We start from the raw sequence: 25,687 nt of genomic DNA, 5'->3' as shown, positions 1-25,687 counted from the left end.
TTGGGGGTCAGAGGGAAGCCCCAAACACAAATGCGTGATGTGTCTTCCATTTTTGAGTGACACAGTTCATTCAATAGATATTCCCTGATTACCTGTTACACGCAAGGCAGCATGCTCGTGATGAGGAGCTGAGAAAGATGAGTGAGGTATGTTTCTTGCCGTTAAGAAGTTAATGGGGTGGGGACTTCCCTGGCGGTCCAGTGATTGGGACTTCGCCTTCCAGTGCCGGGGGTGAGGGTTCGATCCTTGGTCGGGGAGCTAGGATCCCACATGCCTCGCGGCCAAAAAATCAAGGCATAAAACAGAATCAATATTGTAACAAATTCAATAAAGACTTTAAAAATGGTCCACATCAAAAAAAATCTTTAAAAAAAAAGAAATTAATGGGGTGCAAAGGGCCATATACACAAATAAACAGATAGCGACATCATGACAAGTACCTTAAAAGAGATACAAATTACACTCAGAAGTCCAGAGACTGTCACAAGTAGCAGAAATATTATTTACATAATTGTGACTTTAAGTACAACGCTCCATGGGAAAGTAATGGCATAAGAATTTCCAATCCACTGTAATAAGAAGCACAAGTTTGTAGGTGACCTTTTTTGTACCACAATGAAAGGTCTTAAATGTCAGGGCTATATTTCCTGATCTGAAGCGTGGCTCCTGGGATGGAGGTGAATCCCCTGGAAGGAGAGACAGTCCTCTCATCGGTGACCTCGTTCCATGCAGACCCAACCTGGTGACTTGGTCTACACGACCAATCAAAGTTGGGAGAGTGCTGGCCTCAGGCTACCCGTGGAGGGTCCTGAAAGGGTCAGTGCAGTGGGGTGTGGGTGAGGGCTTGGCTCTGTTGTTTATAGCAACACCAAGACCAGAACTGAGACTGCTCTCATCACATGGCCTTTACCCAATGTGTCACTTAGAGATTAATCACGTGACACCTCATGGCATTTCCTCTTTTGTGTTATTTAATTCCTTTCCCATCATCATGCTGGTCGGATGGTCCTTCCGTCCATCATCACATGGTTTCCTATCTTCCTTCAGTGCTGCACCCCAGGACCTAGCACAGTGCCTGACATGTGTGGGTCTGGAATGAATGAACCAGAAAGTTAACTTCTCCTCGGCTTCCTCTGGCCTAGTGGATGTGTTACAGGCTCACTGAGGGCAAAGACCACTTTTCATCTGTCTTATATCTCACAGTGCCTGACACACGGTACTCAGTGAATCCGAGAAGATTGATGGGAACAGCTTATTTTCACCCTGGTTGGGACTCACGCAGACATAAGAGGACTTCAGAGGGAACCTTTTTGTTCTCTTTGCCTATGGAGCCTGACCTGTTTCCTGTCTCAGTACGAACCCAGGGATCAAGGCTATAAACTCGGGAAGCTCTTAGCTGCTTTCCCTCTTTTCCTCCTGGATAAATAATTTAGCCCGTTACTGTGCCAAGTCTGAGCAGCAGCGTTTCCAAGGAGGGGACACGCCAGCCTCAGTTAACTGCACACTCTGTTGTTCACAGGCCCTCTTCCAGTGTGGCACTGGGGCGGCTGGAGGCTTCTTAGTCCAACAAAAAGTGGAATTTCCTATCTGGGGGCCAGGATGGGCTTAAAGAAGAGGATTTATCTGTAGCAGTTGACCATGGCAACCACCCATCAGGTAAGAACAAGATGATTTAGCTACCTGCTCCGTAAGAGATACTATTAGGCTGGTTTATATTACGAGCACTTTAGAAGACCAGTCAGTGGGGGCAAACATGAAATGCAAGTCGCTCAGAGCCAGTCTGGGCACACCCAGCAGCCAGCAACCTGGTCGTAATCAGAAGTTCACATAAAAGCCCGTTAAGAAAGCTTCCCCAACGTAAAGCATATAAAGAATGGGTATTATTCTCTCGGTTGTTGAAATAATTAGAGTGCTTGTCATTTTCGGTTCCCTTTTACTAAGTGTATTTAATTATAACGTTCAGCCCTTACGCTACAAAACTAAACTTTTACGTAGGTGCCCTTTCTGTTTGGTTGTCAGGCAGTTCACAGGCTCCACTCGGGTGACACGGGCTTGCAGGCTCTGCCTTTGTTTCTGACCGTCCACCCCTGAACACACTGTCTGTCTCACTTGGATGTAATTCTACCACCAAGTACACTCTCAGCACCACTCTGTTACCAGCGACTTAATGAGCTTAAGCTGAAAGTGAATGCTGATTAGATAAATAATCAAATAAAAGCACGGTCTTTATTAATAAGTCAGCACCAGCACTACAAGAGAACTCTTTTGATCCTGGGGTAGGATCAGCACATCTTTAGAATTTCGATGAGATACCTCATATCTTTAATTTATATGCCATCAGAACCTCTGAGCCTGACTTTCCTTTGTTCAAAAACAGGTAAATAGAAGTTATCTTTGCAAGTCATACCCCAGTGGACCTCCAGTGCAAAATATATACTTTAGTTTTTTTTGGTGGGGTCGGGGGGTGTGGATCATAGAAGAAAATGCCTCTCTCTCTTTCATTTCTGCCAAGATGAAGACCTGCTCTCCTTGTGTTTGGTGGTCATAGAGTCTTTCCCTCTGCAGGGCGTGGGAGGAACCGTCTCCCCACACCAAGCCTGGCCGGGCGCTGGCCAAGGGCGGGGGCGTGGTCCTTCCCTGACATCCTCTAGGACTTGCTGTCCATGGGGCCTTGAACACAGCGGGGCTGGTTCCTGACATCCTTCTCCCTGCAGGCCTGCCTTCAGGTGGCAGGCTTATTCTTTCCTGCCTTCAGGTGGTAGGCTGCACCCCAAAGGGGAGGATGAGTCTGGAGCAGTTCTGCCCAGCTCCCAAAGTTGCTTGCATGGCTCAACAAGCTTTAATAATATATTCACTGTTGTAAGCTCCCATGGGCCAGGGAAAAAGCATGTGGGCTTTTGGAAACAGACCATGGTTCATATGCCTGTGTCACCACTTATAGCTGGACAACTTTGGTCAGTATAATTTCTCTAAGTCTCAATTTTCTCATCTGTAAGTTTCGGATAATAATTCCAATTTCATAAGTTGTTGCAAAGGTTAACTTATAGGTAACTATGTAAAGGCGGAGAAGGGTGAGGAGGATGGACGTGTGCTGTAAACTACTCCCAAGTACTATGATAGGAATTTCCTTTTAGTTCTTCCCATGCACTCCATGTGATGGTCATTCTTCCTCCTACGTGTTCCAGGACGTTGTGTAAGTAAAGCAGGACTCCCTGAAGCCGCTGGTCTTAGGTTTGCTCGCTCTCAATTTAATTGTCCGCTACACCTATGATTGATGGCTGTAGGGGCGAAGCTCTCTTAAATGTTTCCTTTGAGGTTGGATAGAGCCGATCAGAGGCTGAAGGGCTGAGAAATAAGCTGAGCCTTCAGGTGGGGAGAAAGTTTCGCTGACACGATGGATCAGAGTAATGCACTGGTCAAACACTCGAGAGGGGTAGGAGCTGTCAGGTGGCAGCATAGGAGACAGACAAGGATTTTGCAGCCTGTGGGCTTCCAGGAGTGAGGCTGCCCCTGTGTCTGGGTGGAGGGGCCGCTCTGGCTCACGTGTGGAAGACGGTCTCTTCACGCTAATATAATGCTCGCGACAATGTCCTTCGCACCCTGGTTGTCTGCTCTCTGGTTTTCTTCTTCACTCATTTCGGAGCTCCAGATTTGGAGCCTAAAGCCCTAGAAGACACGACCTAGCTTCTTGTCCCTTCTTAGTTAACACAGGGCTCTCTTGGGTATTTTCAGAAAAAAAGCCCTTCAGAACAGGGTGGAAAGTAGGCTCATCTGCCTTTTACAAACTTCCGGGTCACGCCGTAGGCCTGTCTAGGTGTGTTGGGCTCACAGGACACAGGTGGTGGCACTCTCTCGTGTGCACGTACCCTTTTCACCCACTAACCCCTCCCTGTCCTTCGCCAGCCTTTTCTTGCTAAGAAAACGTCCATCTCCCTTCTGTTTGCTCCTCAAAACAGATGACCAGGAAAATCAAATAAAAGAGCCGAAAGGGCAGACCAAGTTCCATTGGTTAGAGCCTGGATTTGCTTGATTTTGGAGGGAAACTCAAGTGCTTGAAATGTCGTATCATTTCCAAGAGGAAATGTAGACAGTTGACCAGAAAGTTCTGGCACTGAGCCCTGGGTGCCAAATAAGCTGCAATTACAGAAGCGCTGTCCCATCTGTGGGATTCCACTGATTCCGGATGACCCCTGGGCTTCCGTCCGGCCCGGCCCTGGGCCTCGGATTTCAATGCGCCTCGCCCGTCAGTTCTTTCCAATTCTGGGCCCATCTTTTCCTTGTTTCTTCCCAATCCCACTTCCCCAGCCTGTCCTGCAGGTCCAAGAGCTGAGCCCACAGTGGGGAGGGAGAGCCTGGGGCCGTGGGTGGGAGCCCAAGTGCGGATGCCACAAGCTCAGACTAGTGTCACACTGTCCCCACGCCTGCTCGTCACCCAGTTCCGCCGACAGGACCCCTCAGACATCTCAGGCCTGTCCCTCCCCCGTAGGTGTACAGAGCTTTGACAACCGGCCACCGCACTGCCCAGTCCTCACCTTCCTTCCCCTCCCATTGCCCCCGGCACCCTCTGCTCCAGGCTCTCCCAGCTGCCTGCAGTTCCCCAAGCAGTGAGGTTATTCATCTCCAGGCCTTCGCTTAGGCTGGTCTCTGCTTGGACTGGCCTCTCCTCCCCAACGTGACAAACTCCTCTTTCAAGGCTCAGCTCAGCAGCCACTCCTAGGAAAGGCTTCGTGTCTCTGCCAGCGGCCGTTCTCTCCTGGAGCCTCTGCCGCCCTCTGAGCAGAGATCAAGGTTCCTATAAGTAGTGCTGCTCTTACTTATCTTCGTGTGCGTTTCCCTGTTGATGAGGCTGTGAGTCACTGGAGGGCAGAAGAGTGTCTAATCCACATCTGTGCGCCCCGCACTTTGCACCCGGGCAGACAGGCAAGAAAACATAACTGAGTGCGTGAATGGACCAGCTCCTCACCTGCATCCCGGGTACTTTTTTTTCTTCTTACGCTCTTTTGTCAGAACAAAAAGCGATGACTAGCTTTCCAGAATGTGTCAAGCGCTGAGTCCAAACAGCTGAAAACTCACTTCCTGTCAGATTATAAACATTATCTTCTTAAGGATACAGGACTCTCAGCCCAGATATGGAGAGAAATTGTTGGTGTCTGTTGTTGGGCTCCTTTTTCCCCCAGGTCTGCCTGCCTGAACAATCACTAACCTCCCTTAACTTGGGCTGGACATAACCTAACAGGACACAGGCCAAGTTTATACTAATACTTCTCTCAAGTGACCCTGCAAAGAACCATTAATCAAATATATTCCACACCTTGCAAATGTAGACACACAAGATGTAAAGTACGAAGGCAAAGTATGCATCCTTCTGTTCCCTGAGTTTCTTCTAAAGGAGGCTTGACAGCATGTGCTGAATAACTACTGCAGAAAAAAGGTCTTGGGACTTCCCTGGCGGTGCAGTGGTTAGGACTCCGGTGCTTTCACTACCGGGGCCCAGGTTTGATCCCTGGTTGGGGAACTAAGATCCCACAAGCCGCATGGCGTGGCCGAAAAAAAAAGATCTTAATAAGTCTTTGGTGTATTTAGCTTGTGTGTAAATAAAATGATTTACAGAAAGTGATAATTTGTGCTCATTTCTATATTTACCCAAGAACAGGTGAAGGAAGGGAGTGATTAAAAAAAATGATCACATGTATAAATTAGGATAAACTAGTTGAAGATAATACATTTTACTCAAAATGACAGGATTTTAAAATAATTGATATCTTCTTCAAAGCATCAGAGTTTTTCCATTTCAAGTCTTCATGCTGTTTTAAAACATATATTACGTTATTCCCTGCCGTAGTGAATTGACGATTCCAGAGTTAACGTTTTCTTAAGGATTCAGAAGTAACAATACGATCTGTTTTCACAATATGCTATGGACATAGATGGTTCTATACACTAGGCTACATGGAGACATACCTAAGATTTGCTTTGTTGAACAAAATTCTTGCTATCGGTGTGGCTTTTAGCAATTTACCTCTTTTCATAAAAGCAAAGCATAGAACGTGTAGTAGCACAAGGCTTTGGCTGTGTTCCCTTATGCTTTTCTGCAAACATAAACAACAAGTCAGAGGCCCGAACAACATCCTCCTAAGACATTTCTCGTCTGTTCTCAGTAACATTATCATCTCTGTCCATCAGGGGTTTTCACACTGTAGAAGCTTCCGAACATTCTCTCATTTCAGCATCAGAAACACTTTAAACTTCTAGTTAGTTTTAAGCAGTCTGTAAGCATATTTTGGCTATCCACTTCATATCCGTACTACATGTTAGAGAATAACAAGTTTAAGTATTGTTTTTTTTTTTCCATAAGACACAGTCTACCGAGAAATCAAAGACAAATATGAAACCATTATAATACAGCATTGCAATTATACATTGATTGAATAGAGTGCAATTTCTCACTAATTGTCACAATGAAATGTGGAACTGCCCACTCTCTGTGAATTTGTAGGATGTCAGTGATGAAAATGACTAAAGCTAAGTTGCGATTTCAGAGCCATAGGCAAACTTTGGCCTCTGAGAGTACGTATTTCTGGGTTCCCACTGAGGGTGCCAGATAATCAAGGTGAAAATCCTTCATAGGATTAACTGCAAATACATTTCATGGACACTGACAGCAAAAACATGGTGAGTCATTCAGTGTAGTTCAAATCCAAGTCTTTTCTCAGAATAAAGCAGACACTGGCATTCCCTGGAGAACTTCTTCGGCCGTTGAAAAAGTACATTTCTTTACTTGTTCAACCTGAGCTTAAGAAGTGTGTCTCTAAGCCCAGAACGCTCTTGGAATGAGTTCACAACGTACCCAACAGCCTGCTCTGATGACCTGTGAGTACAGGATGCTCTGACCAATGGCCTGACGTAGCTTCCTGGAACACACATGCTGTCCAGGGGAAGACACCTTGCCTCATTCATCTCTGGGTCTCCCCTAAAAGCCAGCTCAGGGCCTGATTATGTACCATAAGCGTAGTCAATATTTTGAGCATATAAAACCTCCATTAACATGATGTCACCTCTTCCTTTCCTCCCAGTATCTGTGTTTCTCAACGTGCAGTCCTGTAGGCATTCCCACCAGAATCGCCTGACGCTTCCCACAGCTCAGATCCCCAGGTCCCACTTCAGACCCACTAGCCCAGAATTGGCCAAGGGTGAGGGCCAGGAATCTGCCATTTTAATGAACAGCCTGGGTAATCTGAGGAAAAATTATATTTATTAAAAAACTGTTTGGAATTTTATTTATTTATTTTTTAATATTTATTTATTTGTTTGGTTGCGCAGGGTCTTAGTTGTGGCCGGCAGGCTCCTTAGTTGTGGCATGCGAACTCTTAGTTGCAGCATGTGGGATCTAGTTCCCTGACCAGGGATCCAACCTGGGCCCCCTGCACTGGGAACGTGGAATCTTCACCACTGCGCCACCAGGGAAGTCTCCAGAATTTTATCAAAAGAAAGAAAAAGGCAAAACCTTAACCACGGTGAAACTTGGTCCTTGTATCTCACAACGTAATTCACCTCTCGACTGATCTCTGACATGCATTTACTGCAGTAACTGGAACCCTCTGTGTAACCCCCCTCGTGGTGCACGGGGGCAGAGCGCTGTGCGCGGGGGCAGAGCGCTGTCCGCTGGAGAAAACAACACCCGTAGCCGCATGGGGAGACTTGCTATTAGCTGGCTCCTTGGGCAGGGAAGTGAAAAGTCCCTGCTTTAAAAAATTCTCCACAACCTGTAACTCTGATGATTTTTGAGGCTTTTGCCCTGATGGAAGAGCAGGATAGAAAGGTCAATTCAGTCAGCTGACGTTTGTAAGCACCTATCATGTGGAGCAGGCCTGGCGGCTGTCAGAAGAGACACAGACAAGAGTGAGGCAGGGTGTCTGCCCCTCGATGGTCCCAGGAGCATGGGGAGGGCCACGGGCAGAGGCAGAGCAGCCCTGCCAAGAACAGTGCCGTCCTGCCAAGAACAGTGCCACTAATTCACACAAACCACCTCGAGGACATGGCGTCTCTGCCAGACCCTGAAGGATGCGTTGTCCAGGGGCAGAGGCTTAAAAGCAGAGAGAAGAGCCTAAACAAAGTGCAGAAGGGAGGCTTGTTCAGGAATGATCCTCAGAGCCCAAGGCTGGGGCTGGGAGGGGTGTGGCTGCAGAGGCCGGCTGGGGCCAGCCTGAGAAAGGTCTAAACGTTTCCACAAATAGATTCCGGTGCTCACTTTCTATATTTGACTTCGCCTGACCTGTCAAACTAAAGCAACTTCTGAATACAATTTGACTTTTTAAAAACACTTGATGGGGGGCTTCCCTGGTGGTGCAGTGATTAAGAATCCGCCGGCCAATGCAGGGGACATGGGTTCGATCCCTGGTCCGGGAGGATCCCACATGCCGCGGAGCAACTAAGCCCGTGCGCCACTACTACCGAGCCTGCACTCCAGAGCCCGCGAGCCACAACTACTGAAGCCCGCGCACCTAGAGCCCGTGCTCTGCAACAAGAGAAGCCACCGCAATGAGAAGCCTGCACACCGCAACGAAGAGTAGCCCCCGCTCACCGCAACTAGAGAAAGCTCTCGCACAGAAACAAAGACCCAGTGCAGCCAAAAATGAATACATTTATTTAAAAAAAAATAAAATTAAAATTAAAAAAAAAAAGTTAAAAAAAAAGCGCCACACTTGATGGAAACCCAAATTATATTTATGAATGTACATTGTCATTTCAGAAGCAAGCATAATATATTCAAAAGTGTAACTAATACTATGAGAACTAAAGTTTATCTCACAAAAACATTTTTCAAAGAGAGGACCTCTGGTACCATATTCAAATCAGTATTTTTATAACAGCATCAACAAGAGCTCACAATTGGGTTTAATGAGGTGGAGCCCAGAAGGTTCTGTGTTTCTCAAAACTTTACTAATAGTCTGCATCTAATTCGTTTCCTACTTGATTCTTCATAAAAGTAGGATTGAAAGCCTTTAAAACAAGGAGTTAACGTTTTCTCATAGCAATAGGATATATTAACCTAAAATTTTTTGGACTATCTTTTTAAAGAACTTTTTTTAGAAGATTAAGATATATTTTGGATTAAAGTATTTTGTCTCATAATGAGCTCTCATGGTACAAATGACAAAAGATCTTTCTTAAAACACAAAGCATCTTAAAATGCATGACCTTGAGCGGCACCCTCCTCAGTCTCCTCCCAGAGGATTTCACAGGGTTCTGTCATCAAGACACAGCCCCACTCTTTCCTGCTCTTCCTGAGAAAGGGCTACCCAAGAAAGCTCTCAGAAAAAAGTCAAAATGGAAATCAGCCCATTTTAAATACCTGGGTTTTTAGTGAGGGCCTCATTTATTCATAAGGCTCATATAGACTATTTAAATTATTTTAAGCTTTCCAGGAAGTTACCCACCAGAAGAGCCAGTCGCAGCGTGGGGAAGCTGGTAAAGTGCACACGTAACTGCATGAGCAATAGAACCACTTTAAGCAAACGATCTAGGCATATCTTTTTTTGCATTTTTAAGAAGGAAATACATAGTTTTCCAGGAAAAACCATCCAATAGCTGACTAATACACCCCTTGCTAGTTTGCCATAATTCTAGAAATCGTTTTCATCTAAATTCAAATTACTCATGGTATCTGTGATGACATGGTTTTCAAAAATATGCATTTCCACAGTGAAAATATAGCGCAGATTTTAACTGAGGCCAACATTCTTAAATCTTTACAACTCAAATTAAATTAGGGTCAGCATTAGCCAGAGTGTCCAGCAGTCTGACGGGTTCACCTTTAGTTCCCATGGAAGAACACATCCTAGACAATATTTTAAGAGTCCCTCCCCACGCAGAAGTGCAGGCTGTGTGAATGTGCACTGGGCCATTGTGTGTGTTTGCAAGGAGAGGAAGTGAAGAGAGTAGAAAGAGACGGTCCTTAGACTCCAAATGCATGAGGACAGGGTGACCCCAGCACAAGGACGGCCCCTCAGTAGGCCGCACGGCCAGCACAGAGACCTGTTGAGGGTGGAGCTGGAATACCGCAGGCTACTAGAGGAAGATTTTGAGCATTATTAGGGCACTAGAGTGTAAAAGGACCCCTTGCCACTTACTTCAGTAATAATAATCACTATCACTATCATTTATTGAGCACTTAAGTGCCTGGCACAGTATCCATCTCTCTCAAGTGTCACAACTGTGTTATTAGCATCCTCATTTTATGAATGAGGAAAACAGACTCAGCGCTCGCTTCGGCAGCACATATACTAAAACAGGAACGATACAGAGAAGATTAGCATGGCCCCTGCGCGAGGATGACACGCAAATTCGTGAGGCGTTCCATATTTTTATAGCTGATACACTTTGTTATAAAGCAGAAACTAACATACCACTGTAAAGCAATTATACGCCAATTAAGATGTTAAAAAAAAAAAAAAAGAAAAGAAATGGTGGTCTAATCAGCCAAACACCTTTGAAAAAAAAAAAACAGACTCAGAGAAGTGACCCAACTTGCTTAAAATCATGGGGTGATAAGTTGCAGGGATAGGATTTGTCTGCAGGAGGACCTTTACTTTATTTCAAGCAAAGGAGACACCTGGGAAATCTTTGTATAGATGGGATTAACTCAGAAGGTTTTTTTTTTGTTTTTTTGGCTGCATTGGGTCTTCGTTGCTGTGCGGGCTTTCTCTAGTTGCGGTGAGCAGGGGCAACTCTTTGTTGCGGTGTGCAAACTTCTTATTGCGCTGGCTTCTGTTTGTTGTGGAGCATGGGCTCTAGGCGCACGAGCTTCAGTAGTTGTGGCACGTGGGCTCAGTAGTTGTGGCACGCAGGCTCAGTAGTTGTGGCACACGGGCTTAGTTGCTCCGCGGCATGTGGGATCTTCCTGGACCAGGGCTTGAACCCGTGTCCCCTGCATTGGCAGGCGGATTCTTAACCACTGCGCCACCAGGGAAGTTCCCAGAAGATTTATCAAAATATAATAAGGTAAAGGCAAGGGCCATTTATCAGCTGAGCTAGATTACCCCTCATGCCTATATCTACCCCCCCTAGTAGTTAGATTCGAGGGCTTTCAGGCCCCTGGGGCTCAGGTGCTCCTGTTACAGTCACCCCTCATTTAACAGAAGCCACTGCACGCCACTGGTCAGAACATGGGTGCAAAGCCTGAACAAAGCCAATGGCAGTGCTGTGACAGAGATCTTGAATTTTATTCTGTAAAAACTGGAGCCACTGTTAAAGACCCGTGGCCTTCTGGCCTAATTGTAGGTACAGTCTGTATGCCTGCACAACTGTCTGCACGTGCAATCTGTAGGTACAGTTTGCACCATCTTGCGTGGACAGTACGCTGACAGCAGTGAGAAGTGAAGAGACCATAACTGAGGAAAGGAAGAGCCATCAAAACGCAGCAGTCGGTGGCCTTCCTGCTCAGGGGACAAGCAGTCCTACATAATCAACAGCCAGGGTATGGCACTCACGTTCAGAGGAGCATGATTTTTGATGTTCGTAATGACTGAGTTATTTTTAAAAGTTATTTTAACTTTGAAACGGGACAGATTTGGGTTTGCATCCTGGACTTAATCACGCTATTTGTGTGATAAAAATAAACAAAGGCTTTCCTTTGTAGGCTATTGTGAGAACTGAGACCATACATGGACAGCACCTACCATTTAGTAGTTCTTCAACAATTATTGCTTTCCTCCAAAGCCATTTCTCATGAGGCAGAGAAGAGGGTGATAACTTAAAATATTTTTTTCTAGTTAAAAATGTTACCAAAATTTGACACTTAAAGGTGTTGGCTCAATTACTTGGAAAATGTAACTGTATAGACTTTCTTAATTTCCAACGCCAGGAGAACAGTTGCTGCACTACTCAGAACACAGACTGTCAAGGTGGATTTTCTGCTCACTGAAAGGTATGTTTTACCCCTTAAGTAAAATGATAAACTTTTTGTAGACAGGGGCCTCGTCCATGTAATCATCTGAGTAGTGCTGGATAAGTAATAGAACACAAAGATTCAAAATGTAAACACCCATAAAGGTGAATCAACAGGAGACTTAAAAAAAACAGACTTCAGGAAACTTTCAGACAGTTTTCTTGGGTACACTCAATAGCTAAGGTAGAGCAAACCTTGTCCTCTCTTTTTGTAAATGGACTGAACCCTGAAAAAGGAGTCTCAGAAAATAAGTCGGAATGGAACATTGCTGATTTAGATCTAACATGGGATGAACATTTTCAAAGAGTTTTATGAAGTAAACAGAACTGGACACACACCCATTAAACTGATCTTAAACTGAGGTTCTCCATATAACTTCCAGGAGCATTTGGTCCACGGAAAATCCTTGAACTAAAGAGACCACTGCCCAAAGCAAACGCTTCTGCCTAAGACCATCAGAACAAGATTCTGCTAAAACCACTGTCACAATCTTTTTTGTGTATTTTTATTCTTTATGTCTCTGATGATATTTTTCTCTCTCCTGTCTTACTGAGGGATGATGACCATCGTTAACTCTATTACTTGGCTCTCCCGAACTGTCGCTTGTGCAGCTAATTGGAAGTATGATGTAGAGATAGGCTACACGAATGTTACCAATAATGATGCAGTACGAAAATGAAAAAAAATGTCCTTGCACTGACACAAAGGGATAACAGTTTTCTTGGGATGTAATAGTGACAGTTTACCACGAGCCCTAAAGACAGTCTGCCTGTGGCCCCAGTGAGGCTGATCACCTCTCTAATGCAGCCCCCTGCTGCTCTCTTCCTATGTGGGCGCCAGCCTCTGGGTACCAGTCCAGGGCCAGGACCAGTTGTCCTGTCAGCCTATTAGTTAGACAGTGTGTCTCAGTGTCCGTGTCCCAGTACCCTCAGGGGTTTGCATCCTCTAAGAGAGCCTGAAAGGGCAGGACGAACACTGGTGGAGCAGAGTCCTGAGGCTAACCATCCCATGCATGGCTGCTCTTCAGCTCAGGGGGTCCTCAACAATTTGTCCTCCGCTTTGGCTGATGTAGAAAATAGTAAGCCAACCAGTTAAAATTCCTTTGCCCAGATAGTTAAGGAAATCAGCAAAGCCTTGGATTTTTCGGTTGCTAACCAAGGGGAGTCTGTGCCTTTGCTGACACTTCATTTTGTACCTGGATCAACGCCACAGATGAGGTACAACAATTTCTATCCACGCAAAAAGAAAAGTGGATTATCAAGGAAGACTATCAAGGAAGACTCAGGCAGTTGTTGGGACGTGTTTTCATGGTCGGACCTGGGAAAATCCAGATGGTGCCTTTAGAGTGTCCTCCACCTCCTCCGTGTAATACTCTGTTACATTTGTATGTCGCACAGCTTGATTTGTTTATCCGGAGTCTTAAATCTACAGAGCCACTGTCCTAACAAATGTTCCAACAAATGACTTAGAGACAAAAACAGAATGGACTTATGCTGATGGACATGCAAACTGAAAATCAGACCCACAGATAAAATCTTGTCTTCAAGGAGAATCAAGCACAGTGGAGGACATCTGGATCACACTCATGGTCTCTCCTTTTGCTTTGGCTGATAGAAGACCAAAGGGGAGGGTGAGAATATCTAAAAGGTCCGCACCCCTAGGAAAAAACTATTTTTACTACAGGCATTGTAACAAGCCAACATCAGAACTGGTTTTCAACCTGATTAATCAGTCGGTGACAACCTGCTTCAGTGAACTTGCCTCTGGAGCAGCCGGTCAGATGGAGTCTTGCCCCTAAAGACAGCCGGTCAGAAGCTGACTCATCTCTGACCCCTCTGCCGAGGCTGACTTGACACTCCTGCCTCTGCAACGAACACAAACCACACGTCTAAGGCTGACAACAACCCACTCCCACCTTTGTGACAACACTAATCCAAAACAAACTCCTGCCCACAATCCTATGATTATCCATCTGCTTTGCCCAATGAGAAGGTCTCTGACCAGCTAACCCTCCTGCACGTAGGTGAGCAATAACGTCAGCGCTTTTGATTTCAGATGCTGAGTGGTGGTCTTATCCTTTAACAGCAACCAGTAGTCGGCATTTAATTGAGAAACAGACCAAATTAATATTCACTGGTGAAGTGAGATACTAGAGCATTAAAGTAACTCCATGTAATCTTTCTCTACCACATTCGGACTCATCCTGTTCCTGGTGCCAAGCGTATCATTCTCCTTTTTCTTCATTTGACTAATTCCTACCTGTGGCGTGAGTTAGTTACCATCCACATAGGAGTTACCATGTGTCCACATAGGTGTGCACTTAGCCCTGTGTATGCATGGTTACCTGTCTGTACCTTGTCCTAGGCCATCACTCCTCCTGGGCTCAGCGTGTGTCTCCCATCCCTGGGTCCTCAACACTCAGCCCAGGGTCTGACACATCTTATGCCCCAACAGGTATTCGTTGAATCAAACAGCAGTATGATAAGAAAACACAGTATCTCTCTGATGGAAAGTATTAGTCTTATCTGACACCCATGTTACTCAATTGAGTTTTACCTGTTATTTAAAAAGACTTACTTTCCACTGAATTTTTTCTCCCTTCAATTCTGAGAAGACCTCTCCTCGTTTGCACTCAGCTCCTAATAACTGTTTTCACTCATGAGTCTTGTGATGCTTTTTCTCCCCTCGAGCCCAGGGCTCTTGCTACCTCCTTCCTACTTCCTTCAATGTATAATTTTGAATTTCTACACCATATTTTCTCTCCTCAATATGTGTGTTTCCCCCACCCCTTTACATCTTTCTTACCTTAACAGCATGCTTTGTAATTTTAATTTTTTTAAATTTTATTTCATCGTGGTAAAAAACCTTAACATGAGGTTTACCGTCTTAACAAAATTTTAAGTGCACGATACAGTATTGTTCCTTTTTTTTGCTGTGGTGTGAGGTAATGGGCTCAACACATTTGTTGGAAAGTTCATCTTTCCCCACTGAAATTGCCCCGACACCTTTGTCAAAAATCAACTGAGTAAAAATGTAAAAATTTATTACTGAACTCTTATTTCTGTTCCATTGATATATGTGTCTGCCATTGGTTCTATACCACTATAGCTCGATTACTGTAACTCTGGGTTTTAAAAGTGGGTTAAATAAGTCCTCAAACTTTCTTCTTTTTCACAATTATTTTGGCTATTCTAGGTTCCTTGCATTTACACGTAATTTTAGGACCAGCTCATCAACTTTAAAAAACAATGAATCTGTAGATCAATTTGGGGAATATTGCTATCTTAACAATATTGAGTCTTCAAATCCATACACAAGGAATATGTCTCTATTTATTTAGCTCTTTTTAATTTATTTTTATTTTTTTCAAACAAATGCAGAAGGAACCACTTTTTAAAATTAATTAATTAGTTTATTTATTTGGCTGCATCGCGTCTTAGTTGTGGCACATGGGATCTTTGTTGCAGCGTGTGGGCTTCTCTAGTTGAGGCGCGTGGGCACCAGAGCGCACAGGCTCAGTAGTTGCGGTGTGTGCGGGCTTAGTTGCCCCGCGGCGTGTGGGATCTTAGTTCCCCGAACGGGGATAGGAACCACATCCCTTGCATTGGATTCTTAACCATTGGATTCTTAACTACTGGACCACCAGGGAAGTCCCCTATGTAGCTCTTTTTTAACTCTCTTGGGAGTGTTTTGTAGTTTTCTGTGTATGATTCTCACACTTTTTGGGTTGAATTTATTCATACATATCTTATTCATTTTGACGTTATTGGGAAGTATTGTTTTTCCAGTTTCATTTTTGGAATGTTCATTGCTAGCACATATAAATACAAATAAGTTTTTTAAAAATACTTATTTATTTGTTTGGTTGTACCAGGTCTTAGTTGTGGCTCATGGGCTCCTTAGTTGCAGCTTGCCTGCTCCTTAGTTGTGGCATGTGGGCTCCTTAGTTGCTGCACATGGGCTCCTCAGTTGTGACATGTGAACTCTTAGTTGTGGCATGCATGTGGGATCTACTTCCCTGGCCAGGGATCAAACCCGGGACCCCTGCATTGGGAGCACGGAGTCTTAACCACTGCGCCACCAGGGAAATCCCACAATTAATTTTTGTATACTGATTTTGTATCCTGTGACTTTGGCTAAAATTAATGATTAGTTCTAGTATTCTTTCTTCTTTGCTTTCTTTCTTTTACTTCCTTCCTTTCTCTCCCTCTCCCTCTCTCTCTCTTTCTTTTCTTGTAGCTTTCTTAGAATTTTCTACGTGTAGGATTATATGATCTGTGAATAAAGACTATTAAACTCTTCCTTTCCAATCTGTATGGCTTAATTTCTTTTTACTGCCTTATTGCACTGGCTAAAACCTCTGTTTCAATGTTAATAGGAGTAGCAAGAACAGGCACCTGTCTGTTGTTCCTGATCTTAGAAATAAGAGCTGTCTTTCACCACTATGTACCATAGCTGTAGTCTTTGCATAGATACCTTTTAATAAGTTGAGGAAATTCCCTTCTAGTCCTAATTTGTTGAGAATTTTTATTATGATAGGGGGTTGGATTTTGTCAAATGCTTTATCTTTTTTTTAAAATTTTTATTTTATATTTGAGTGTAGTTGATTAACAATATTGTGTTAGTTTCAGGTGTACAGCAGAGTGATTCAGTTATACATATATGGTACCTGTTCTTTTTCAAATTCTTTTTCCATTTAGGTTGTTACATAATGTTGAGCAGAGTACCCTGTGCTATATAGTAGGTCCTTCTTGGTTATCCATTTTAAATATAGCAGGGTGTACATGTCAATCCCAAACTCCCTAACTATCCCTCCCCCTCCCCCTTCCCCCCTGGTAACCATGAGTTCGTTCTCTAAGTCTGTGATGTTTTTGTTTTGTAAATAATTTCAAGTCAAATACTTTTTCTACATCTATGAGATGATCATTTGGTTTTTGTTCTATACTAATATGGTTTATTATATTAATTGAGTTTTTAATATTAAAGCCACCTTGCATTCCTGCACTCCTGAGATAAATTCCACTTGGTCATGGTATTATATATAATAATATTTTATGTTGCTGGATTCAATTCTTTCATTTTTTTCTTAAGAATTTTTGATGACATATAATTCTTTTTAGCAGTTTTTTTTTTGGTAATTTTATTTATTTATTTATTTTATTTTTGGCTGTGTTGGGTCTTTGTTTCTGTGCGAGGGCTTTCTCTAGTTGCGGCAAGTGGGGGCCACTATTCATCGCGGTGTGCGGGCCTTTCACTATCGCGGCCTCTCTCGTTGCGGAGCACAGGCTCCAGACGCGCAGGCTCAGTAATTGTGGCTCATGGGCCTAGTTGCTCCGTGGCATGTGGGATCTTCCCAGACCAGGGCTTGAACCCATGTCCCCTGCATTGGCAGGCAGATTCTCAACCACTGCGCCACCAGGGAAGCCCATAATCATTTTTTATGTTGTTAGACTCAGTTGCTAATTGTTTCTTTTTTTTAAATTAACTAATTAATTAATTTATTTTTGGCTGTGTTTGGTCTTCGTTGCCGTGCGCAGGCTTTCTCTAGTTGTGGCGAGAGGGGGCTACTCTTCATTGTGGTGCGCGGGCTTCTCATTGCGGTGGCTTCTCTTGTTGCGGAGCACGGGCTCTAGAGCGCAGGCTCAGTAGTTGTGGCACATGGGCTTCGTTGCTCCGCAGCATGTGGGATCCTCCCGAACCAGGGATCGAACCCGTGTGCTCTGCATTGGCAGGCAGATTCTTAACCACTGTGCCACCAGGGAAGCCCTCTACTGCCTTCTTGCCTCCACTATTTCTGATCAGTCACTGGCTGAGTGTATTGTTGTTCCCCTCTATGTGATGTCATTCTTTTCTTGCTGCTTTTAAGAATTTTCTGGGGATTTCCCTGGTGGCACAGTGGTTAAGAATCCACCTGCCAATGCAGGGGACACGGGTTTGATCCCTGGTCCAGGAAGATACCACATGCCACAGAGTACCTGAGCCCGTGAGCCACAACTACTGAGCCTGCACTCTAGAGCCTGCGAGCCACAACTACTGAAGCCCGTCTGCCGAGAGTCCATGCTCCACAACAAGAGAAGCCACCAGAATGAGAAGCCTGCACACCGCAACAAAGAGTAGCCCCCGTTCGCCACAACTAGAGAAGGCCTGTGCGCAGCAACAAAGACCCAATGCAGACAAACATAAATTAATTAATTAATTTTTTAAAAAAAGGATTTTCTGTCTTTCAAAAGTTTGTCTATGATGTGTTATGGTGAGGATCTCTGTGAAGTTATCTTACTTGGGATTTGATGAGCTTCTTGGAACTGTAGATTAATGTTTTTCCGTCAAGTTTGGGAAGTTTTTGACAAATACTCATTTGAAAAGAGATTTCCTGCCCCTTTCCCTCTCTCCTTTCAGGATCCCCATTATACCTATATTGGTAGGTTTCATGTTATTCCATATGTCTCTGAGGCTCTGCTAATTTTTCTTCAATTTTTTTCCCCTCTCTTCTTCAGATTATATAATTTCTATTGATCTGTTTCAAGTTCACAGATTCTTTCTTCAGACTTCTCAAATCTGCTCTTATTCTAGGATTTCCCTAGAAGATCTCTGTTACATTTCTGGCTCGTTTTCTTATCTGCTGCTGTCCCAACCAGGACTAAAAGCTCGAGCTTAGGAGAGCTGCAGGCTTTTTCCATTTGCCACTCTGAGCGTGGGTTTTCCACCCTCCGCTCCCAAACATATCAGCCCCCTTTGGCAAACAAAGCTGCTAGGATTCACAGCTAGCCCCACTCCAGTAGAACTACCACGCTGAATGCTCTGGGCTGCGAAGTCCGGGCAGCCTCAGGCCAGGATGTCACAGGCTGCCTGAAGACTGACTTCAAGTTCAGCAGTGTCGAGAAATTAAGCTCTTCTCAAATTGTTGTTTATCTTTGGTTGATTTCCAGAGATCTGAAATTGTTGTTTTTGACAAATTTATCTGTCTTTATAGTTGCTTTTATGGGGATGGGGAGGGGATGTCTCCCTTTTCACTTCTCCATAGCTAGAAGTCTCCTGCTTTCACTTAGATTCTGGCCCACTGAATGTTTACTGCCATAACAGTTCTTAGTTCAGGGGATTTTAAACACATTTCACCTAACATTTTTTGGTAATTTCAGTGGGAGTTTCCATCTAGATATCTAGTCGGCCATACAGAGAGTGTTAATACTTTGTCAGTTTTTTATGACCGTTAAATGAAATTTTTTATGTAAAGAATTAAGCAAAGTGTAACACGAAGGGCTCAAGGAACTTTAGTTATAACATCTGAATACTTATATTGTAGGGATTTTACATACATTATTTTATTTAATCATATCTCTAAGAGGCAGGCATTCAAACTTTAATATTACCCCCCCCCCCAAAAAAAAGATTTACTAGACTAGGGACATACAGGTAGTAAATGATGGAGTCAGGATCTGGTGCCTTCCCCCCTCGATCATACTCCCTCCATGGTGAAGGAGATTTCAGTGGCTGCTCTTTTGGAGTAGCCTGTAGACTATCTAGGAGATCTTAAGGAATTAAATCCAACACAGGTATTAGGGAGCGGGCTCATTGCTATACTAGTTGGCAGTGACTCCAATCACAGTGGGACACATATGGATTCCCAAAAGTAGACAGGGCTTTTGCTAAGACAATTAACACATGAGTGCATGGTACCTGTGTGAGTCATTGAGAAGGTTTTAGGGCTCTGTATGATATTTGCCCACATTCCAATTATATTTGCAATGAACAATTAAATCTGAACTAAGTGTACCACAAAAATACCTAAACAACTGAAATTCATTCCATTTGAAAGCTTATTCATATATCTGGGAGTTAAGTAGCAAACGTTGGGAAAGTGGAACCTTTTGTATTGAATCTGCCAAGATGGTAAAATTATTTGAGAGACTGTGAATCTGGTCCCCAGCCCTGAATATCCAGAAACTAAATTTGATGCTACTGCAGAAGACTTTCTAATTGATCTCCCCACTAACATTTTCTTCTCACCTTTGATGCGTTCTTTATATCCTCACCTCGGCAACCTTCTCAGGCATTCTCTCATCGTGTTTCTGTGCACCTTCTCACTGCTCCCTCTTGTTCTCCTAATTCTTCATCCACCAGCCTCTGTAATCTGCTCCCATGCACGTGTCCATCTCTCAGCCCCACCCGTCCCTGCTCTTGTGGGCTCATTCACTCATCCTCCTCGCATCCTCTACTCCTAGCATCTTCTTCTCACCTCCAAACCTCTGCTTCTGCCTTTCTTTCTACTGTACTCCCCAGCCTTCCCCAGCGCCTCCTTTCTTGGAGCACACTCTTTCCTCTATTTCTCTTACCCACATCTTACAGGTCCTTTAAAATCTACTCCCTTCCATTCACTCAGTGGACGTTTGTTCATGCTGTGAAGCGTGAGCTCCAAAGGGTGTCTTGGGTGTCCTTTCCAGGCAATTTACAAAAAAATGACACTATCAGTTGTATTCCACATTTAGCCTAGTTGTGGCTCCACAGTGGGGGAAATCTCATTTTGCTTCAATTGACACATCATTTTTTCCCACTTTTGACTGCCTCCAACTTTAATATAATAAGTGGATCAGCCCTTCACTCCTGAGTTATACATCCATCCCATGTAATCGATCCTAGTTTAGATGTTATCTTTACTGGGCCTATGACACTGCATACGGTTATAACGAAAGTAACAAATATATACCCAGAGGAAAAACTCAATTATAATCACAAGTGAGTCTCATAACTGAGGCAGTCATAAATTATGTTGCATAATGTTCTTGTTCTTAAAATCATAGAACTATTAATGTTTGAGTGCATTAATTATTTTGCTTCATGCTGTGCAGGCAGCCAAGAGATAATGGCTTCCCTTTAGTTTAAAAAAAAAAAAAAGCTGCTCAAGTGCTCGGTTTGCTTTCAGCCCATATTTCTTTTTTTGGCCATCTTTTTGTTACCCATCATCTTCCCCGTGTTGTCTTTGCCAGTTAGGCATCGATGCAGATGGGACAAAATAAAGAATCGGCATCGCCATCAATTTACCAGTTCACTCAGCCTCCTGTCTCAGCCTCTATCTTCCCATACTCATGGGAAAGTGATGGAGGGGTGGGAAGTGAGGTGACAGAGGGTGACGTTAGGGAGCAGGAAGGGGATTAGACGAGCAAAGGACTTAATACAAGGAGTGGGAAGGATGGGGAGACACAGAGGATGTTCAGAGTCACTCTAACCCCCATTAGTGGGAACGAACCAGTCTCTCACCAGTGCCTAGTGAGGGGTGCAGGACCACACATACCAGAGATAAGAAAAAATGCATTCGGATAAAAAATTACTTAATAAGCTCTGTAGAAGTTTGGTGGGTGAGGCAACACGAAGAGGCCTGGCGTAACCTGTGGCATCGTCTTATGTCTGCTGCCTTCCTCCTCTGTTAGGACAGAGAATCAGTTGGTTGCAAAAGCCCACGTTTCATCGTCTGAAGGCGGCCAAGGGCTTACTGCCTTGTCACCATATTTTACTTGGTGGGTATATAAGGATGTATCACTACTGTTCTTGCATTCCAGGAGACTCAAAAATTTGATAAAAATAACTTTGCTTTCAACAAGTCAATGGACTTTCATTTAATCTTATCTGACTGTGCTCTAGAAATTAAGAAACAAAAGAGAATTGGGGGCTAGTTGTGTATATAGTTGAACTGAAATGCAAGAGGAAGGGAGAATATTTCATTTTCACTGAGACAAACTGCTGAGAAAAATAAAAGGAGTTACACTCTTTTAGCTTCTTCTTACCCAGAACATAAATCTCACTGTTGACCACAGCTGCGCTGAATCGGTACTTTGAGTACTTCATGGGTGCCTGCTCTGTCCATTGATCTTGGCTGGGGTCATACTTCAACAGCTTGTTGCTTAATCGATCAGGTTCTTCATCAGGAAGATCCATCTGTATGAAATTATGACAGCCAGTATAATAACATACCACTTAGAGATCTTTGTGAGTGCATGAATGCAATTAATCCAAGCAGACAGCCAAGGAGATAAATAGAGGTTAACTGTAGTGACTCATACTCACAGACACACCAAATATCATGACTTGAGGTTGTAAGTACACTGTCAATATCGGAGGAATTTATATTCTACGATAATGGGGCTAAGGTGTTGGGTTATAGCAAACAATCTGTGATCTGAGCAGTGAGACAATACAGCTTTTTTTTAAAAAAATGAAGCACTGCAAAGCCTTAAAAATAAAACCAAGCTTTTTGAATAGTATTTAAAGTATAATTTTATTTTACCAAGCTTTATATAGTGGCGGCTTAAATAATACTTGTGAGAAACTAATTTTAATAATTTATAAGGCATTTTTCTTTATAATATTTTTCTAATCCAAATGGAACAAAATTACAAAAACATTTGAGTGTTTTAGTAATGAGAGTATTTTTATACCATAATACAGGAGTGGTCTGAATTTAATTTTAAAGATACATGGATTAATAGAAATTATTTGCAGTTATTTTTATGTATTTATTTTATGTACATATATATATATATATTTTTTTAATGACTAGAGAAAGTAGAAGTTGAATATGCACAGATGTATGTGGCTTTTCCTACTCCTAAACTTCAGGTCAAGTAATATTTTTTGTCTACAATGTGTTAGGAACTTCTATGACTTCAAGCTAAAGATGCTTAAGTGTCTTTTGCTTTTTGTTTTGGATGCAGGTGTTCAACAGAGAAATAATTTCCATACTTAAGAAAGTTGTATGCAATTAGTTTTAGCTCAGTGTTATAATCACTGTAGTGCAATCACTACCCCATGCTTTCTTGCAATTTAATGTATTGTATTCGGTACAGACTAGCAAAAGCTTTTGTTAATGCAGTAAATACTGACATGTTTGAAGACATTATAAATTAGGAAATACTGACTTTATTGTTTTAATTTTCCTTTTAATTTAAGTATTTAATATTTGCTTTAGTGGAAAAAAGCAAAGAAAAGCTTTTCTTTGGAGCATATTCATGCAAAATTAACTATGTAATGAATAGTTCTGAAAAAGCTTCATTACAAATAATTTGTCACGTTTCAGCTACTAGCTGTGATTAAATCTAAGCTACTTTTTGATATATAGCATGAATTTTAAAATGTATTAAATATGAAGTTTGTTTTTAAAACAAGTATGATATATCATAAAAGGCAAAATTTAAGCTTATGAAATGATTTAAAAAGCACCAGTTTTATCATGAAGCGAATCTGGTGAAAGAAGAAATCATATAGGCTAAAATAAAATTAGTTTATGTCATGGGGACAGAAAGTGAGCTGGTAAGATTAATCTTTATTAGAAAGACTGGTTGGCCACGGCAGAAGGCAGCTGGAGTGAAACTTCTGGGAGAGCCCCAGGGCGCTCGGAGGGACACCAAAGAGAAGAGAAAGGGCCACTGTGGTCCCACTCCGCTGACTTCTCCATCCTGTCTTGCATCCCTTCGCTGGGCTTCAAGGCAGTCTCTGGTTTCTCTATCTGCTGATGCCCAGCAAAGACATGAAGAGGTTAAAATTGCAGTATACTTTTGTGGAGATGGTTGTGCCATCACAGGATGAACATTCTGGTTCCCCACTTAGAGTAAGAACTTTAATATGAAAAAGACCTAAGAATTACTCGCCTCAGGTCATACAGCTATAAAGCAGAGAGAACTGGGATGAGGATCCAGCTTCTTTGCCTCCTACTTAGATGCTCCGTACAGATAACCCCTCAGCATAAGCATCCTTCATAGTCAGCGAGAATGGGGAGGGTTATGAAGAACACAGCACAAATACTGAATGAAGTCATGCCTATGAATAACACACTTTAAAATTCATTCTCCTAAGCTGCTTTAACACTTTAAAATCTTCCATTTAATATTCTATAACATAGAAGGCATTTTACCGAAATGTGAGTCACACTCTTTTAGTATTCAACAACTACAACATTTTTCAACAGAGCGGCCAGACTCAGCACAGCCATGCCAGTTAGGTACACAGGAAATTTCTTAACCTGAGGGGTCCAGCCTCCAATCACGTAAAGTTTATTATTCACTGTTACTACAGCATGACACGCCAACTGTAGTGGAAGGGGGGACACCCTTTTCCAAGTGTCTCGTTCTACAGAGTACTTATCAACACAGTTTGTAATAAGATACTGGTTTTTAATTTTCATCTGTCCTCCTATAACATAGAGGTCGTCATGGACAGTGCCCAGAGCATAGAGCTCTCGAAATTCTGTTGTGCATAACTTTTCCCAAAACTGGTTTCCTCTATCATGATACCTGTAAATAGAGAGAGAACCCAGAATTAGATTTAATATAAAAACAACTTGCCAAAAAAACGCACTTGTTTCTTTCCAACGAAAAACAATATGATTTGGTTCTTCTAATTGGAGAAGAAAAAAACATTAATATAAGATAGTGATACAGGTTTGTGTTTTTTGGGGGAAAGAAATGCTGAACAAAATATAATTACACAGAAACAGTCAACCACACCTACTAGAGAATTTTAGAAAAAAACAATATATTGAAAAAGTATAGATTATCCAGGGACTAGCCTTCATTTCCTAATTCTGGGAAAGAAAATTAAAAATAGGAAAGTCTTTTAGCAAGTCATTTGCTAAAAGAGAATACGTAAAAATAAAGAAAAATAAAAAATGTCCTATTCTGTTGACTAGAAGTCTCATTTCAATACTACATTAAAGAAATCTGTTTAGAGCGGAAAATCTGGAAATATTTAAATTCAGGTTTCTAATGGGATGATGCAGGATATATAGAATTTTAAGGATTGTTCTTGTGGTTCTGACTGGCTTGGAACAGAGTCAGGAGCATGCTAGTGTATAAAAACCCACTGTAGGTGTCTGCTGGGCGTCTCACAGCTATTCTAATCTACTAGGCATGGTAGTTTCAGTAATTTCTACCACGAATAATTATGTCGGTCTGAGAAGAGTCTTGGGAGAAGAGCAGGGACACTAGGTGATATGGTCTCAACACCTCCTAGAGTCCAGCACATTAAGTAATTATCTGTGTGTGTGCATGTGTGTGTGTGTGTGTGTGTGTGTGTGTGTGTGTGTGTGTGTGTAGCATTACATGGTCACCAAATGGATGAGTCTGTGCCCATCTTTTGTCTTGCCTCTTGACAGTGCTAAGTCTACTTTCTCGAATCATGATCAGGACAGATAGTCTAAGGAGGACAAAAGTACCCATAGGGACAGTGGGATAAAATATGTGAAATTAGTTCTGTCCTAGAAAATCCAGAAAGTATAATTGGAATTCAAAACTAAAACAAAACAAAAAACAAAAACCAGAAAAAATATGGAAAATAAGAAAAAAAATTTGTTGTTTGGAAACAAATTTTGCATCAAACATGTGACAGTTAATCATATTACAGAAGTTTTCCCCATTGTTCTAGGCCAACTCTTACGTTCTTCCCCAGAGACACCGTTTTACTTCAGGCTGGACAGGGAAGTTGGAAGATGGTGCTTTTTTCCTGCAGGCATGTCTGCAGGACATTAAGCCTCAAGCAATGCTTCTGATAATCTTTTTATTTGCCCTGCTGACAGTTTCATTATTGCAAGAAATGAGGAGGGCAACTGATACTTTTACCCTAATTCTGACCAACGTGGAAGAGCCGTTGGTGATGGGAACCAGGGTGAGTTCAAGACAGGAAAGAAAGGAAACAAGGGGTGTGTAGTTAGACACACGCATAGAAAGGGAAGCAGGCATTCAAAAACAGTTAAGAGGA

The 25,687-nt window shown here is 42.8% G+C and overlaps 2 protein-coding genes across 7 annotated transcripts in view; one reads left to right on the top strand and one right to left on the bottom strand.

Annotated features, from left to right (window-relative positions):
* The window catches only part of KBTBD12 (kelch repeat and BTB domain containing 12), a 56,481-nt gene that overhangs the window by 18,738 nt on the left and 12,056 nt on the right, over window positions 1-25,687 (bottom strand). For all 6 annotated transcript variants that reach the window (XM_082345232.1, XM_082345233.1, XM_082345237.1 and 3 more), the window contains 2 exons: window positions 23,955-24,225; window positions 21,724-21,874 (listed from right to left, as the gene is read on the bottom strand). In XM_082345232.1, the coding sequence (XP_082201358.1) occupies window positions 21,724-21,874; window positions 23,955-24,225 (422 nt within the window). The remainder of the gene's footprint in view (window positions 1-21,723; window positions 21,875-23,954; window positions 24,226-25,687) is intronic.
* MGLL (monoglyceride lipase) overlaps window positions 1,520-25,687 on the top strand; it is a 240,698-nt gene continuing 216,530 nt past the window's right edge. The window contains exon 1 of the mRNA XM_082345272.1: window positions 1,520-1,656. The gene's annotated coding sequence lies outside the window, so the exon portion shown is untranslated. The remainder of the gene's footprint in view (window positions 1,657-25,687) is intronic.

Source organism: Balaenoptera borealis, assembly GCF_965194805.1.
Source record: "Balaenoptera borealis genome assembly, chromosome: 12".
In the NCBI taxonomy this organism is placed as follows: domain Eukaryota; kingdom Metazoa; phylum Chordata; class Mammalia; order Artiodactyla; family Balaenopteridae; genus Balaenoptera; species Balaenoptera borealis.
Note: the sequence above shows the minus strand (reverse complement) of the source record. Positions and strands in the feature narration are given on the sequence as shown.